The following is an 18752-nucleotide window of genomic DNA, read 5'->3' as shown; positions in this document are numbered from 1 at the left end:
AAGCCCATTATTATGCAATCAACCTCTGTACATGGTACATGTACACAGTGAGCCTAATATTATTGAGTAGTGAGCCTAATTGTGCAGGCAGAGCACTGATAATATTTAGCATGGTATAAAGTGCTTCTTGAAATTACACCTGTCGTGCTCTTCCTGTGTCGGGCCACAGGCACACACACACAGAGCGCGCGCGCGTGCACAGATACACCCGCGCGGGCACCTCAGGAAAGGCCAAGGCCAACATTGAAATTACTTTGAAAATTTAATCAAAAATAAATCCTAATCATTTTCCTGGAATCCTGATATCATATACTTATATCTGCTTTTGCACAGATTCATACAAAAGCAGTAGAGGTAGTCTATACAAACAACAAGCTAATATTTACTTGAATTGTCCCCGCTTGGCTGCACTCTGTCTTGCGCAGCAGTTCTCTACTATCTAATAGTAGGTTACGGTATACCACGCTCATATTTGCGTGGGTGTTCAATGCAGTAAAATGGCTCTCATCTGGCAGTCATCTGGCAGCAATGGTCACTTGGCGTCAATTCTAAGCATCAGGAAACCCGTATAGTCTGCAATAAAATAAAGGGAATAAAGGGGCAGGGCGACTCGAAGAGTTTTTCCCAAGCCATTTCTAGCTGTTTTTGTAGGCGACTGTAGAACAAGGACATATTTTTTGCTAAACTCTTCGAGTCGCCCTCCAGTAAGTCTGACAACCTGGAAGCTATATGCAGTCAACAAAACTTGACGCTAAAATTTTCAGTTTTTTCCAGCTGACCTCAGACCACTTCATTGGATTTTCATAGATACTTTTAGCTGCTAGCATTGTTTTATCTTTACTCTGCGCACTTAAGGCCCGGGTCCAGATTTCAATACCAAAATTTACACTATGTTCATACTGCTGTATTATTTGCAATATACAGTGTATGCTGCATCAAAATGATCCATGTTTTCTTTTTCCAAAAAACTAATTAGCTTAATTCAATTATGCTAATTAGTCTCATAAAGAATGATGACGTCATGCCACTTTCAGAAAGAGAAGATGCCAAGATCAAGCTTCAAAAACAAGGCTAGATGAACATCTCATAGCTAGGTACTAGTATCCTTGATGGGAAGAGTAGGAGTTATTGCATTCTTGAGATACACCTACCTCTAGGGTGGCTGTCAGAGCTAAAGAAGCTAGCATAGCTAAGAAAGTTTTGGACAATTTTACTTCCCATCAAGGAAACATAATCATAACAACATACTCTATCTTTTGAGGGCCTAAACAGCTACTCTTACCTTGTTTAAGTCCGCCGTATTTGTTGCCAAAGATAATCTATAATAGTTTTAGCAGCTAGCTAAGCAAATATATTGACCTTATGACGTCACATGCAATGAAGTCACATGCAATGAATAACATTAATAAACATTATGAATCTCATTAACACTACATGATCTACATGATCTACATAAAATGTTGGCAATGAATAAAATTAATCTTATCAGTGCCTGACCCAGGCCTTAACTGCGCAGAGTAATCATTACTAGTTTCATTGCTAGTTACAAAAAAATTAATGAAATAAAGAAAATAAATATCTTATGAATTATTCATGAGCAATATACCCATAACCTTAAGGCCTTTAATAGCTGCTAGGTAGCTTACAACAAATGTGACAGGGCCTAGGAAAACACCATAACGGTTTTTGTTGTTGAATCCAATAAAGCGTTCTCTTGGCTTCAAAATAATACGTTTGCTTTATCCACCGTCTTCTGCCTGTATACGAGGATTCCATTAAATCTTTCACTACCTTTTTGGTAGGCTTGTCTTTTTTGAGTTCAATGTCCAGAAGCTTCACATACTCAATGTCCCTCAATTCCTCATCACCATCACCATCACGATGAGTATCTCTTTTCTTCGTAGGGGGCTGTGTGGGGCTGTGTGGCTGTGGGATCCTATAAAAAGAATGATTATGTAGAAAGAACGATTATGTTGAAACAACCCGCATTATTATTATTATTATTATACCTGGTCACCATGTTTCGGTACCCTCCGCTTGTTGGAGAACCACTGTCTCAGCTGTGTTTTCCATGTTCCCTAAAAATTCATGTATATGGACAATGACAATGACAGTATGAAGACTATTAAGCTACTAGACATCTGCGAAAAGTAGCTAGCGCTGTAGTGCAGATTACTTACCATGTAGTTGCATTTTGCTACGCATGCGCGCGAGTCTAGAGACTTCAAATTGCTTTTACAAAAACAAGCCATAACTCGAAACAAAGCTTAAGTTGAAATCCACAAGTGACCTACATTGCAACCGTACAGCAGGCACATACAGCAGGCACTTACAGTAGTGATTACAGTAGTGATACGCACGCACGCACACATAGATCTGAGAGTAGAGTAATGTGCGGTTGACGCAAATATGCGTCATCCGCGGTTAACAGCTTATTTTTCCCTCGAAGTCAAATAATACGTGTGACAATACAGGAAAGGAAAGTTATATATATGTTTAGATCTAATTATTCTTATATGGTTGAGTTAAAAAAGGTTGAGTTAAAAAGAGTTAAAAAGATTGCACCTGGCCTTCGTGGACCTGGCCTTCGTGGACGGCCAGGTCGATAGAAACTTCGAAAGCGAAGGTAGATCGGGAGCCACGTATGCACATTACAGCCGATCTTAGTAGAGAGAAGTTTAATCTGCATCTCACCCAATGGAGGGAGGGTAGACTTGTTTCTCTGAAATTAGTGACCTCTTGTATACGATGGTTGCGGCTGGGCCAACTCCTCCAGCAGCAGAGAGAACCAGTGGGGTGAACGAGCCGTGTTCTATCTCTCTAATGCGCTCTTCATAACATCTCTTCTTCTCTAACTCATTTTTTCTATAGCATTGGGTCTGGGTGGAGTTGCGGTAGCAAGGTGCGTATGGGTTAAAAACCCTAACATCAAAGAATGCACTCTGTCCCCAAAAGCTTTGTGCGACAATGAGCACCATCCTCGCGATTGGCTGTCCTGTGTTCGAATTGCTCCCCAGTTACAGGTTGTAATCCAGGTTCTATTTTCACGTTGTGGCAGACTTCGCTCATTAGGGTTGCAGTCATATCACGAATCTCACGAATCTCATTGTAGCATATCGATGGAAAGCCTCCCCTGGGACAACAAACGCACTCAAACCCTTTGGGTCAACATAGGATGTGCTAATTCTTCTTGCATTGGCTGCCAGGGACTTTTCCAGAAAGCAGCATCCAGACCAGACGCACCAGACGCACCGCACCCATCCATTTTTAGTATAATGTTCCTAATCATTGTACCATTAATTTCTTCAAAAAAAATTATGGGATGTGGATTATCTATAGGGTTGTCGGGCTTAGCGATGCACGTGATCTTGGGTGGTTGCTTTAGGGGGTGCTTCTCGACTAGGACTTGCAGGATCATTGTGATTGGCTAGGCTGTCTAGAGGGAGTGGGCCTGTACTGCCTGATTGGGTAATGAGTCTTAGGGCTGCACGCACTTTTCCCTCCATCATTAGCTCCATCATTAGCTTGGCGAATATTCTGGCAGTTTGATCTTCTCTGTTGTGCCGTGACGATTGGTTATGGATTAGGATGGCTCTCCCTCCGTCCAGAGTTTCAGGCGTCGCTTGGATTTGGAGCTGGGTTTCTTTCTGTAGGAGAAGGGTAGGCATTGTCATTGCGGCTATGATTTCAAGTGCTGATCCTTCCCCGTACCCCCGTACCCATTAAACATTCGTGTCAGTTCACGAACGAATGACTTTCCGTGTTTCCCAGATGGTACTTTAAAAAGGTTTCTTCTCCAGTGGACAATCTTGTCATATATTCTATTTAGGGTGCTTGTGATTGTCTTGCCATCTTCACTACCCCATCCAAAGTTTGGTTCTGAAATTGGTGTGTATGTATGGAGGCAATGCATGGAGGCAATGCTTTTACTTCTGGCTCGTTCAGATTATGGTCCACAGTTGTTGTTGGCTAAGGGGCTGGGGGTGTTGGGATCATCTCATTCTGGGCTGCAAACTTCAAAGTATGGTTGAGACATGTTCCTATCTTGGTAGGTAGGCAACTTGTGCAGGATCTTCCAGCTTTTACACAAGCGCATCCGCCTGTCCTATTGCATTTACAGCAAGGCATCTCAATTAATGCACACTGACCAACAGGCTACAGTTCTTATCGAGCCAGTATACTTGCTCCTTGGTGAGTATGCGAGTTTAATAGATAGAGTTTAAGAGATAGGTAACAAGCCCCATATCGCTTCTACACCGAAGTAGAGAGATCCTTAATGACGCAAATTTGCGGCTATTCAGAACTGAGTATTTGTAGAATGGTTTTTCGCAGAACTTTCTTTCTGAGGCATACTCGAATAAAAAAGTCAATACAATAAATTATTAAAATTTGCAAACATTCATTATGTAACATTCACAAATGTACACAAATAATATTGTATGAGGGCACAAGGCACAAAGTGGCTAAAGACACTAAATAAGTTCATTTCAATCAGGATCTGCATAAAGTTATCTGTGAGGCAGACGCCCTTTTCCCGGGAAATGTTTTCTTCACCTACACACAGGTTTACAAGTTCGTTTACAAGTTCAACCTAAATACAGTTATACTGAAGCCTTACCAGATCCAAATAGTTTATCCATCGCAAGGTATATTCTTTAGCTTGAGGTAGCTTCCATAAGCATCGATATTCTCACTGTCTAGCTGCTCTAGAACCTCACTGAGGTTTTACTACGAAGATCTTGAAACTGTCACTTTTCTTGTACGAAGCGTACCTCGAGGCAGCAGCTCAATGCGCATGTGCTGGTACCTACAGCGTGCGCATAGCTCCAACACAGCATGCACAGCGAATTTTTGAAAATTACCACTAGAGTGGCGGGGAAAGGGTTAAGGGTGCTGGGACATAGCAACAAATTGATGTAACAAAACCACAGGAATGTCGTTTACATAATAATATTCATTGATGCGCCAATATTAGCGTGCAATAATTTACTATTAGCATGAGCCGCGCATTAATTAAGTTACAGTTGCTATAGAGTCTAGACAGATAGCACAGTGTTACAAATTGTTTGGATAGCTATAGTAGGATGCCCAAATTGCCCAGCAGAAAGAGAATTCTACAGCTCAAAGCTGCAACAGAAGCCAGGAAAATACAATGTTTAGGTACAGGTATAAATAAATACAGGTATTCAGTGCAGACTGAGATAATTTTTTCTTTGTAGAACCGATCACACACTCTCAGTGTACGTGTACGTCTTCAAGTACGCAGGACAACCCTGTAGCGCAGAGAGAGCCAGAACAAGAACCACAACCAGAGCCAGAACAGGAGACAGAGCCAGAGCCAGAGATAGAGAGCACTGAACGAAGACATCCTTTACAAATGAGCACAACCCAAAGGCTGGCTGAAGTCGCAGAGCAAATAGGGTTGTCTTTTGATGTTGAGAGTTTATCTTTGTTTGTGTCAAGTGGTTGTGTGAGCTTTAATCATTCGCCAGATTTCACCATACCCAGTTTTTCGTGGCAGCAATACTACCCAGTGCTGTCGTTCCTCCTAAACGGTCATCTATACGCTGAGTATGCTCGGATGAGTGGCTGGTTGGGTCTACCTCAGTGTTCCAATAAGCAGTGGCATCGCATACTTGAGCGACTTGAGGTACATGTCACCAAGTTAGCTGAGTGGTCCTGTGGTAAAGTAAGACAAGATATCATTGAATGTGGCAACCAAACAAACTGGGTGGCATCCTTCGACGGATTTTACCTTACCCGGGGCCACTACTCTAAACAATTCCTCAGCTACGCTACATGACTATACAACTGGTGGCATTGCGTGGTTTGCTCACCGTACGAAGAAGGGTCCTCATCACAATTGGCACGGTACATCTTGTGCAGCTGAGGGGGATATGTTTGATGAGATACTCGGAAAAGTGAAGTCCACCGGTTTTAGAGTTAGCGAGGTGATAACAGACAAAGACTCTTCGGTCAACAGTATCTTTTGCCGTCATTTCCCTGAGGGCACCATCACGTACTGCTCTAATCACTGTGCAAAGACCCTCCACAAAGATCTTCAGAAAATCAAGCAGAACAAGTGTGAGGTGAGTTACTTTTTACAAAACTAATTTAACTTACTCCATTTTTACAGTGCCGAGCTGCTGACTTTCGATGCAAGAGGATGACGGAGGCTTTCATGGGGAGTTGCAAAGCGGCTCTTAGCAACCTTATCTCGTCTGACACGATTCAAAACAGCGAAGATCCACTCAAGTCCTTCTCTGAGGCGCTGGTCAACTTTCACTGTCACTATTGCCTGGATGTGCACACATCATCATGGTGTCATCACGAGAAAGTTAGTTAGTTCATGTACAGTATGTATAACATTTTCTAATCATTGGCTTCAAATTTAGTTGACTGAAGATGGTAGTCCCTACAAAGGAAAACACGCATTCAGCTGTAGAGCTCAGGTCAGTGGTTTCAAGAGCCTGTTCGAGCGAATGGCGGCATACCCTCAGGACTACATCTCCGACCACGGGCGGTTGACCACAAACACCGTTGAGGGGTTCCACGGGCTGGCTCTACTGTATAGAGGCAAGAAGACATATCTTGGTCATGTGCACTACACATGCAAAACAAAACAAATATGGCCATTTGCCACAAGGTATCTTACACGTTTCTATAATTATGTTATGCTACACCTACCTCGTTTGTAGAACATGGGCCCTGTGTGGAGGGTGTTCTGTCTGGTGCAAATTTCTGTCTGGTGCAAATGGAAGTAGACATGCCATTTGAGGCCGTTCAATCAATTTTGAAGGAGCAACTACTATGGGAGACCAACAGGCAGAAGAGGTCCACAAAGGAGTATCTCCATAAGAGGTAGAGTACTAGTGTACTAACCTGTATTGATTGCTATAAATTTTCCAATAGAAACATCGAGAAGAAAGCCAAGAAAGCACGCCACGAGCAGGAGAAATCCTACATGGAAACTATCCGTGGGATGGGGAGTGCTGTGGGGGAGTACGTGGGTGGTGGTCAGGGAGAATTGTCAACAATGGAGGCACTTACGTCTGTTGATGTTGAGATTGAGGCTGCTGAGCCGGGACTCGATGACCAGTCACAGAATAATGAAGAGGTTAGCAGTGACGATGCACACCCTCTTCTGATTTTCCATGATTGCGAGACGACAGGCCTCAGTATCTACAACGAACACATCACAGATGTAGGTGCTAAAGTTGTTGCATCTCCCGTGCCTCTTGAGACACCAACCTTCTCGAGCCTGGTGGCAACATCACGACACATCTCACCAACTGGTACTGTACACATTAGGCTAAGAGTAAATGTTGCAGTGATGATTATATTTTTTAGTTACCAGGATAACTGGTATCAGCACTACCACTCTCCGTGGTGAGAAGCCGCTGTCAGTTGTCCTCCCTCTGTTCCTGGACTGGGTTACTGCTGTCACCACATACGTTAGTGATGTGACCACGAATCCTCACTATCCTGGTAAGACAAATAAAATACCCATGTAACACAAATTATTATGGTATTTTACTTTCCCAGTTCTTGTAGCTCACAATGGGTTCTTGTTTGATTTCCCAATTCTACTGGCTGAAGTGGAGCGACGCCAAGGGACTCTGTGTATGTCTGCCTTTGAGAGTAAAAAAATACACTTTAGCGATACCCTACCTCTCCTACGTCAGGTATACTTTTCAAGAACTGAAATTAGCCTTATCGTACAATGATTGTAGATGAAGAAAGATGGCCGGAGTGAGTTAAATGGCACCAGGCTGGGTATGGAAGCGCTCCACCTGCACATCCTGGGTACTGCTGTAGAAGGTAACGTACAAAATTGTAGCAAATAAAATGATAACACTCAACTCGTATCTAGGTGCTCACAGGGCCTTTCCCGACGTCCAGGCTATGGAAGCAGTGATGACTCACCCGTCGCTAGTGAGCTGCCTCACCAACCTTCCTATTCGGTCTCCTAAGAGACAGATCGAGCTGTGGTCAACACAGAAAGCTGTGCATCAGCAGTCGGCTTCCCTTGTGAAGGCCTTGGGGAAGCCAACTATCAGCAAAGCACAGGCAAAGAAACTAGGCGAACTTGGACTGGGGATTGCTACTTTGAAGACCCTTAGAACAGACTGCCCTACTCCAGAGGCGTTCATGGAGGCTTTGAAAGCTAAGGGAGTAAAAAGCAAGCCCCTGAGAAAGAATTTATCAATGAATGTGCTGCTGCAGTGAGAGTGACTCACCTGCTCCAACTACATCAGCAGTCAGCCAGACTACAGCCAGAGCCCCGTGGATCTTCTGCGCTGTCACCTCAGTCTGGACGGCTACTCATAAACAGCTCTTCTAAGAGCTAACCACCGTCGCACAAAATATTTTCTTTTCATAAGAACGCAAAGATGATGTCACAAAAAGTGTTCGATCTAGAGAACCAGCGCCTGGACTGGGCTTATATTTTGCATGCTACTCCAATGACGTAATATGAACAAAGTTACGTTTTGATATTTTTCATACGCTACCCAGAGCATGAGATATGGGTGTGCCGTATTGGATAAATAGAAAAAGAAGCTCTACATAATCAAAAACTCTTCGTAACTTCGTAGACAATAGTACAGTTTAGCTAATAAACAAAGAATCAGGTATGTAGCACAAGCGGTTCTCCAGATCGAACGATTTTTATCTTCAGAGTGCAGTCACTTATAACAATCCTGTTGTTGGTCCTCACTTCTTGATTTTTGGAACATGAACTAGTTATCCACTTCTTAATAGTTCTGTGAAGGTAAGAAGTGTCTACAGCAAGTAGTTTTCTGTAAACTTTCCCTAACAACCGTGTGTGGGCGTAGTGTCCCAGCACCCTTAAATAAGTGCGGTTATTGAAATCAACTGACACAAAGAAGGGCACCGCTTATAACCAGCTAGTTAGGACACTATACAAACACAACAAGCAGACACAAAGTTAGTAAAAGCAAACTTCCCCTTGATGGTTAGTGACCATTTTTCGACATTTAACTAAAAATGATTTGCCAATCACAATGGTAGCACTTCAAGTGAGACATTCATAGTATCAACACTGCGCACTTACGGCCCGGGTCCAGATTTCAATACCAAAATTTACTGTATTATTTGGTTATATAGCTACGTCTTGCCACTTAAAGAGAACTGCGTTGAAGATGCCAAGATCAAGCTAAGCTTCAAAAACAAGGACTTGGACATTTTTACATTTTTACTTCCCATCAAGGAAACATAATCAATCTATCTTTTGAGGGCCTTATTTAAGTCCACCGTATTTGTGGTCCGCCGTATTTGTTGCCAAAGATAATCTAGCTAAGCAAATACGCGACCTTATGATGTCACTTGCAATGAATAACATTAATAACTACATAAAATCTCTGCCTGCACTCACTACGGACGGATAACTGAAAGCTCTCCATCGTGACCTCATGTTCTTTGCCATCCTATTATGCACCATGAATTATGCACCATGAATATTTTGTCCCCCGAAAATTACCTTCACTGGTAGCCAGGCTACGCACAGGGACTTAGCCAAATCATCTGAAATATCAATGTTGCTTGATTGTCATCATAGCAGCTCATAGCAGCTCATATCATCATCATCTGTGCTGAATCAGTCGCTTGCCACTTGCTTTGCAGTACTTGCAGTTTCTGGCCATGACAAATATCCCCACATCAATCGCCTCGATTTGAAAAACCAGAACGAGGAAGCTCATCTCAATTCGATTCAGGGTGTGTCGATTCAGGGTGTGTTTCAGGGTGTGTTTCGATTCAGGGTGTGTTTGGTATTGGTACTAGTTGGCCTTTTCCTGTACTTCTGCTAAGGGGTTATTAAAACGACGACATTAACAGACACTTATCGTATGTTTCGTAGATCCATCAAAAGTACTCTCTGAAGCTTCTACTATCGTGTGCTTCGTCCTTTTTTATGACACAATTTCTTAACACTTTTTAAGCTGAGAGTTCCCCATCAAAGTGATCGAATTGATCGACTTCTACATCATCGACGAGGGGGGGTGTTGTTTCCTTGCCATTGTGAACACTAAAGATTTCTGTATACAAAGTTTACAAAGTTTCTTGTGGCCGATACTTCCTGCAACGTCACCTTGATTAAAGTGTCACCTTGATTCTGCCAAGAATCAGGCACGAGTACTACCACTGCTTACGTCAGCCAAGATTCACTGTTTATAAATGTCATGCGCAACATAGGCGCTATTTTAATCGGCTTCTTCATGCGAAGAGGAAGTGAATGGGGAACTAAGGAATGTGTTCATAGGGGAACACGCAGATACAAGAGTACTGATGAACATGCGATATGTATCCGGGTAGGTCAGCGAGACTTTTGTACAAACCCATTCGGGTAGGGGTGTGAAGACTCCCCGGCTCCACACTCGATCTTTCTGACCCTTTGTCCGTATGGTATTATTTCGAGGGTATAAATTTTCGCGGAATGACTGTTACAAATGTTTTACAAATGTTTTTGGGGAATAGGGGTACGGTAGACTCACCGAGGCATCAGCGTTAGTACAGCAGTGGACATCATGAGGCGTCTGACCCGTGAGAATATTGAGAACACAACCTTCATACAAAACAATCGCTAATTAGGGGGGGTGGTCAGTTGCTAGGTACATTCATATTCATATTGTGGTATCCTTACGACATGGAACTAACATTAGATAAAGACTGTGATTCCGGAAATACTGTGTTGTGTTAGTTCTAGTGGTTTCATGTTCTTATTTAGTTGGTATAAACAGCCTGTGTATTTTGTGAGTTCTGATTTAATAAATTATTGAAGTTATCTCACTGGCGACGAGGATTGTGGATCAAGTACCCTACAGCCACACACTATGGGACCAGACCAAGAGTCCTACCTGGATCAGGTAGACCTCTACCTCACGGATAAGCAATCCATTGGTGCAACGACCTACAGTCTTCTATGTGACTTGCTTGCACCCGAGGCGAAGACGAAGTTCGCCTCAGGGAGAAATATTTGCTGCACTATGGAAGCACTACGAACCGACACGAGCGGTGATCGCAGAACGTTTTCATTTTCAAAAAAGGGCCCTGACGAATCTTTAGCAGAATACGATGCAGCTCTACGCAAGCTGGCAACACACTGCAATTTTGGGGCGTATCCCCTACGTGACCGTTTCGTTGCAGGACTCCGAAGCGAAGCAAGACGAGAGCAATGAAAATCGCACAGGAGAGAGCAACACCAGAGCGCTCAAGGCCAGCAACCCAGAACATACAAAGCAAAAGGAGACCGCAGCCATGTTACCACTGTGGAAAGTCGAATCACTCCGCAGCGTTTCAAGGATGCAGAGTGTCACTCATGTGGAAAGCAGGGACCAGCCTGCCGCCCAACCCACCCTTTGATGCCGTATCGAGTAGGTCATGATGAGGTAGAGTGACGCCCAATCCTCTGTTTGATTCAGTCACGTTGCTTTTGAGTTGCTTGTGTCAGGCGATTCTACAATGTATAACTTGATAAACAGAATAAGTGCTTCATACGCCAAGTACGTACCTGTAGTTGACTTTGCTGACATGAGTGGTACTGACAGTACTGTTTTTAAGTCGTTGATCCTTCAAGGCATGGCGTAGCGAGACACAAGCAGAGCACCACAGAGCACCGGATACTAGTAAAACCTAGCAATAGTTGACAATCAGTGTGCCGGACCAATCAGTGTGCCGGACAGAAGGTGCGCCACTAAATGAGCCCTGTCTTCTTGAACTGAGAGGGTGGGTTGGAGGAAACCACTTTCCTCAAAGATCTTTCTCCTAATTCATTTGCCAACTTGACGCTGCAACAAAGAAGAACGCACGAAGTATGGTTTTCGACAAACATTCTGGTGCCATGATTGGATTTAAAAGAGCATTGAAGATGACAAACTCGTAAAACCTAAGCTAGCGAAGACAATGATGGTATTCATGGTTCGTGGTCTGTTCAGCAGTCTTAAGTTTCCATATGCCCAATTTCCATGTGTTGACCTCTCTGGTGATCTTCTTTATGACCCATTCTGGGAGGCAGTAAGAAATTGCGGCTTGAAGGTATATATATAGTTTATACTACAGGTACATGTTTGCATGCCTATTATACAAAATTCTACATGTTTTCTCTGCATGTCTTAATACATACAGGGTTTTGCAAAATCCTTGCAACAGGGCTAAACAGACACTGCAAAGACTTCCATATATGGAAGTCAACTGCTGACTATAATATTTTGGGTACAGGGTTTTGCAGAGTTCTTGTAACAGGGCTAAGCAGACACAGCAATGACTTCCATATATGGAAGTCAACTGCTGACTTTTACTATTAATTTTATTATTACTTTTATTATTGTACATGTGCAGGTATCTGTATTTTGAATTGAAAGATGTCCTGGAGCCTTAAGAGAGCATCAGCTTATTCACAAGATTTAATTAAGGTGGTGGGTGGTGCACCATGGAAATGCTTATCAGGGTGTCATTGAAAAGAGCAACAGTTCTGCACACAGTTGAAGCAAATTGTCTTGTCACCAACTTTACGACATTTCCACCTGGTACACCGTCCATGCACCTAAATCTTGTCAGGATGTCCTCCTGATCTTGTGATGCTCTCTTTTAGGCTCACAGGACAACTTTCAATTCAAGCCATTCAAATAATTATACACATACCAGAGTGTCATACAATTGCAATTAGAGAGGGGACTTTCAAACATTACCATTTGAAACATCACCAGAAAAAGGTCAACAGTTATTTCGATACCCTATCGCTATGGACACTCAAATACAACTGAGTACCTAATGAGTACCTAAATGCACATTTTAGAGGGGGGGGGGGGGGGGGATTGGAGCCAGAGGAGGGATATAATCATATCCCTCCTCTGTATGAGCAGTATGACACCCTGCATAGTACACACAATATTCTAAGTCAGCAGTTGACTTGACTTCCATATATGGAAGTCATTGGAAGTCATTGCTGTGTCTGTTTAGCCCTGTTGCAAGAATTCTGCAAAACCCTGTACAGGTGCTTGGAGCAACACTGGATGGGAACTCAGTTAATCGAAGACTCGTCAAGCTGCACCAGCCGTTGTCCTGTACAGATTTAATCTACAAGGTGAAAACCCACATGCACCACAAGGTTGCCGAGATTTTTTTTTTTATCTCGGACCCACCTCATTTGGTAAAGACTGTGAGAAATTGCTGGCAGTCAAAGCACCGTCAAAGCACCGTTTGCTCTGGGTAAGTCTGAAATTAACTTGTACACTGTGCAAGGGGTCAGCTGGTCTCACCTAACCAGCCTCTACAACAGGGATGCAAACCGGATAAGAATGGTTCCCAAACTTAAATTTGAACATATCCAGCTGACATCGTTTTCTAAGATGAGGGTCGACCTTTCTGCCCAGGTATAATAAGGCCGTTTCTGTATTAGATTGACTATACTGTGTGAATACAGGTGTTGAGTTGATCTGTGTCCAAAGTCCTAAAGCTTACTGGAGGGGAAGAAGTGTCGGAGACAGTAAAGTTCACTTAGATGATGGACAAGTTCTTTGATGCCTGCACAACTACACGCATGGTCTGTATTCTCGGAAAGTTTTCCAAATGCCCTATGTTAACAAAGAAGACTTCCGCTTGAAATCTGCGTGTATATGTACAGTGTGCATATCCTACTGCTGCAGTGGCTTGAGAATGACTTTCTTTCCTCTGGGAGAAATCAGTGAAAGAGCGCTCTGGATTTACCAAGACAGCTATGAACTCAATGCTACTAAGTCGTGAAACAATCCTGGGACTCAAGATGACTAGTAAGTGATTTTTCCACTCCCTGAAATTATATTAATTGTGTCTACAGCTAAATCGTTTGTGGAGCTTGTTTGCTACTTATTTAAAGTGCCTGGTGTGGAGTCATTTTTGAGTCATTTTTGAGTCAGCGTATTTGTCAAGATCCCTTGGAACGGTTCTTTGGAACACAGAGACAGCGTGGAGGAGTCCATGACAACCCGAAGAACACCCAGGCACTCAGGGTGATACAGAATACAGAATACTCCAGCTGTTTTGAAAGGAAATTGTCGTGGAGGAACACAAGATGTATGTGTCGACAAATTATCAACTCCACTCCCAAAGCGTCAACGAAGAACAAAGTCAAAACACTTAGGCCTGTACTGAGTTATGAACAACTTAATTTTAACACTATGTGAACTCTGCACTTTAAAAATTTATTATCTATCAATACCTGTCAAAGCACAATGATAGTGAGCATAATAATTCAGTAAAGTTTAAAATGGAATCTAGTCTTCTTTTGGAAAGTGTATATGACTCCCAGCTCTCTCGAAATGGAACACCTACAAGAAGCAAAAATATTTGAAAATGAACTGGTTGCTTCCCTTAGTAAATGTTTTGATACGAAGAAAGCTAAAATAAAGGCAAGCAGAGAAGCAATGTGGTCAGCTTACCACACACTCCGTACCTCTGAACCCTATTTCCATGAATGGCACTGTTTCTTGCAGCAAGCTGGGTCCACAGAGCTATCCACTGCCTTTATCCAGTTTGTTGTCTTCAAGAACCTAATCAATTCCAGTTGACGGTTGGAAAATGAACAGCAATGACACTGACAGATGAAGAGACTTACGGGCTCAGGTACGCAGCTGGATACATCCCACGAATGCTGAAAAAGAAACTCATGAAGTCCTTGAAAAGGAGCCTCCTACTCTGCCTCTGGGACTTACTGGATGAAGGTGACGAGAAAACTGCTGATTCTGCTGATTCTGCAGCCTGGGTCGAAGCTGGGTCGAAGCTGTCAATCGGGGTGGACTAACAAGAGTCACGTATGATGTCTTCCAGGCCATGGAGCTTGAAATCAGGAAGCATCTAACGAAAGAGACAATTCCCACACTAACAGATCCATCAATAGCTCCATCATTGCCAATGATGATGTTCAGTTCTTCGGTCCATAGTGGGTGCTGACTGGGAAGAAGAATGCTCGGCTACGCTCTTGGAGATGACAGTGAGCCAGTGGGTGAAAATCCGTGGATTTTCATATGCAAGTGCCTGGATGGAGGAGTACAAATCTACACAGAAAAAAACAACACAGAAATCAAAGGGGATACGGAAACAGTTAGTTCCCCAACCAAAGAACTAACAATGACTCACTGTAGCTCAGCTCATAATCATTCACACAGCTCTCCAGTGATCCCCTTTCATTAGTGCAGTAGATATTCCTCCATTATCTATGCCTTCCTTCTCTAGTATATATCATGATCATGCCTTCTATAGCTTAGCTAGCTAGCTACTAGAATAATTGCAAGCTCAGCACTTTATTGGACCAGCCAGGTAGACGGTCCGTGTGAAATAGTGCTAATTGCCTGCGTTTCCAATCCCCTTCCTCTACTATCTATGCTTCTACACAGCCAAGATGGAAATCGATACCGGAGCTGCAATATCTATTATCTCTGAGGCCACCAGGTTCTCTAAATTCAAGCTGCGTACACTACAGAATTTGTTACACGAATACGATTCATTGTTCAAGGAGATTCATTGTTCAAGGACGAGTTAGGTACTGTGAGGTCACAGACGGCCTACTCCTCGGTTTTTCAAACCACGTCCTGTTCCTTATGCAACCAAAGATGAATTGGACTGCATGGAGCAACAAGGTATCATCCAGAAAATACCTAGCAGTGACTGGGCAGCCAGAAAGATGGACGTTTTCGACTCTGCGGCGACTATAAAGTGACTATCAACCAAGACCTTGAAGTTGATCAGTACCCCTTGCCTAAACCCGAAGACCCCTTTTCACTAAGCTTGATTTGTCACAAGCGTATCTACAGGTCGAGGAAGGTCGAGGACTCTACCCACCCATCAAGGGTTATACCAGTTCAGCCGACTTCCTTTCCTTTTGGCGTGGCGTCAGCCCCAGCAATACTGATGGACACCGTGGAGTGCCTCACGTTATCTGCTACTTAGACAATCTGTTGATAACAGGAGTGGACGGAACACGGGTTGCGATTGAAGGAGAAATGTATCTTTGGCCAAGTCGGTAGAATATCTTGGTCATCAGGATCAGCAAAGAGGGAATCCAAGTAAAGTTGGTGCTAAGTTGATGCTATCGCACAGGCTCCAGAACTAAAGAATGTTCAGGCACGTCTCCGACTCCACCTGATGAGTCACCCTCGACTGGTGCATTAACATTAACATTAACATAACAGCTCGAAAACCATCCGCAAAGAAATCGCGATATGGTGGATACACTAACATTTAACAGGGGAGGAAATGTGGTATCCTTACGAACATTAAGTGTTGTGTTGTGTTAGTTCAAGTGGCTTGAAGCCGATTAGGGAAATTTCTCCAGTCAAGGTTCCAGTGCACAATTTGACCTTTGAACCCTGATCTGAGCATGCGCACAGCGGTAGAGTCAGTTCACGAGTCCCCAGAGGCTGATGGATATCAGTCAGACATCAGACTGCTGGTGGAGCTTTGCTAGTCTTTTTCTTTCTCTGGGTCACTGCCACACTGATGAGGTCATTTATTCCTTTGAGTCAGGTTGTCTACGTAAAATCCGGCCAAACAAAGCTCCACAAGCAGTATTATGCGATGCAATGCATGCACATGCAGTCATAAAGTATTAGCCAATTTCTATGGTGTGTAGATCAACATTGGAAGAATGAGGTACAACCATAGGCCGATATTCGACAAGGAGTGTTTGTCTTGGAAAAAACCGATTAAAATATGTGCGCACCACGTTTTTCCTGACTCTGTTAGTTTTATCTTAGTGACAGTGGGGAGCAGCCAGATGGTGCCATGGTTGAGATGCACGGTACAAAGTATCCATCCAAGGTGAAGTGAAGTTTACCTGAAAGTGATGATTCTGAAGGTAATACAAATCGTGACTCGTAATTAATTTTATGGACACATAATTTTGCAGTAAAAAGTAACTAGAAACCCGCAGTGTACCCCATTCTAGAACGGGTAATGTAGTATTATAATGCATGTGAATTACCTGTGTGCACTATACTGGTTAGTTTGAACCTCTCTTTGTTTGAACCTCTCTTTGGCAAGCGCGTGCAATCGCATAACTAAGTATTTAGTGTGCTGCGTTGAGGACGAGAAAGATGACTGAGAACCCTTGCAATGAGCATAATATCTACTTGCATGGATGCGTAAGTCTATCTGCATGATTGTATAGACAAGGAAGCTCAAGTGATATGGATGACCTGAAGGTTGCTAGGTAATTTGCCTCACAAATGAATGAAACATACATTCTTATATAGGGAGGAAGAAAGAAATGCAATATCTTGTTGTTCTCGCTCATTCTGTGGAAGATGTTGGTGTACTAATGTGTGCTGCAAGGGAATTAGTCAAATACCAGTGGTCCAAGGATAAAACCCCTACGCCCCTGAGGGGCAGGGCTGGAGCCCCAAAAACTACACTAAGACCTTCTCTGATGAGTTGTCAGCCTTGTCAGCCCTGGTATAGATTAGTGGCAGACAAACAGCATGTCCAAGAGCTAGCTAGTAACTTTGATTCAATTGAAGCAAGGTGTGGCAATGCACTGTGCAACTGATCCACAGAGGTTGATTGAGAGCAGCAACATGTCACAGAAACTGGACCGCTACTTCTCAAGGGCCAGCTTGCCAAGCTCTAGTACTGCCAGCCTGAGTACTGATGAAGAGCCAGCAAAGTCAGCTACATTATCATTATTATACATACATTGTACATGTTAGCACTATAAATATTATGTATTATTTATTATGCATTATTTAATGTTACAACAAAATTGTAACATCATAAATTACATTACAAGTACAAGAAAATTATAATTATAACTATACACGGTACAGTTGTCAAGATCAGTCAATTGCATTGCCCTCAGCTGAAAAAACCGACAACAAGTTGACGACGTAAATTCCAGTACAAGTGGTATCCTTGGCTTAGATACAGTCAGCAAGCAGATGGAGGGTTTTGTCTGTCCTGTGTCCTCTTCGCAAGAGAGCCTTGGAGAAGCTAGACCAGCATGCTGATCGACACTATCACAAGCAATCCGTTGTGGCTATGGACGGGTTTGTCAAAGGCGAGCAACAAGACATCCAGTCACAGCTAGATGACATGTCAACCGCTGAGAACTATGTGGGCGACAAAATATCCCTGCATTGTTACATATTCGTGTAGCCACAGTTCTTGGTGACCACCTTGAACGTTCTGCTATTTACACATCACCTGATGTTCAAAATCAAATCATCGAAATTCTTGGGCATAATGGGCGTCACAAGATTCTGTTGTCCAAGGTGCACAAAGTACAGTTTTTACCGATGACGAGTCCTGTGGTAGTGATCTTGCTCAATCTGTATAACAGCACTATTTCAGTAGAAATTTTAGACGTACAAGACGTACAAGGACATTTGCTGGTTAATTTAGAAGTGTGCATAATTATATTGAGCCACTTGGAATCCAATCTGCACTTGAAATTGTTACGATAGAAATTGTAAGCAGAATTTCATACTGTGTATAGCAACTTAGTTTAAAAATTAGATTTTGTAATAAAGTACAGGTATTCTATTCTAATCACACAATTGTTGCAGTAATTGATAGCCTGCCTCGTTCAAGACTCAGGACTAGATTGCAGGCATTAGTATATAGTATATAACTTCGACGCGAAGAAAAATGGAGCTCATTTTCAGAACATGGTGGAGTGGCTGAAGGTGCAATTAACCGCACGAGCGACTATCAGCCACAAAAGCCAGCTTCAATGGTACAGTCGACGCGCTGAAAGAGCAGAC

General features: G+C 43.0%; 1 protein-coding gene and 2 long non-coding RNA genes across 3 annotated transcripts; 2 read left to right on the top strand and 1 right to left on the bottom strand.

The window, feature by feature from the left end:
- Positions 1-774: 774 nt before the first annotated feature.
- On the bottom strand, positions 775-8380 carry LOC135344958 (uncharacterized). The gene is made up of 4 exons (XR_010397589.1): positions 8241-8380; positions 7355-8190; positions 2010-5679; positions 775-1936 (listed from the first exon to the last, which is right to left on the bottom strand). It is a non-coding gene; the product is annotated as an uncharacterized LOC135344958 (long non-coding RNA).
- Positions 6509-8229, top strand: LOC135344957 (uncharacterized). Its single transcript, XM_064542253.1, has 7 exons — positions 6509-6646; positions 6699-6861; positions 6913-7295; positions 7351-7488; positions 7546-7685; positions 7734-7821; positions 7874-8229. The coding sequence occupies exons 1-7, from the start codon at positions 6598-6600 to the stop codon at positions 8227-8229; spliced, it is 1317 nt and encodes a 438-aa protein (XP_064398323.1). The 5' UTR covers positions 6509-6597.
- A 697-nt stretch (positions 8381-9077) lies between the features above and the next one.
- Positions 9078-15459, top strand: LOC135344959 (uncharacterized). The gene is made up of 4 exons (XR_010397590.1): positions 9078-12054; positions 13013-13391; positions 13442-13787; positions 13835-15459. It is a non-coding gene; the product is annotated as an uncharacterized LOC135344959 (long non-coding RNA).
- Positions 15460-18752: the final 3293 nt, after the last annotated feature.

This window comes from Halichondria panicea, chromosome 12 (assembly GCF_963675165.1).
Source record: "Halichondria panicea chromosome 12, odHalPani1.1, whole genome shotgun sequence".
NCBI classification, from domain to species: domain Eukaryota; kingdom Metazoa; phylum Porifera; class Demospongiae; order Suberitida; family Halichondriidae; genus Halichondria; species Halichondria panicea.
Note: the sequence above shows the minus strand (reverse complement) of the source record. Positions and strands in the feature narration are given on the sequence as shown.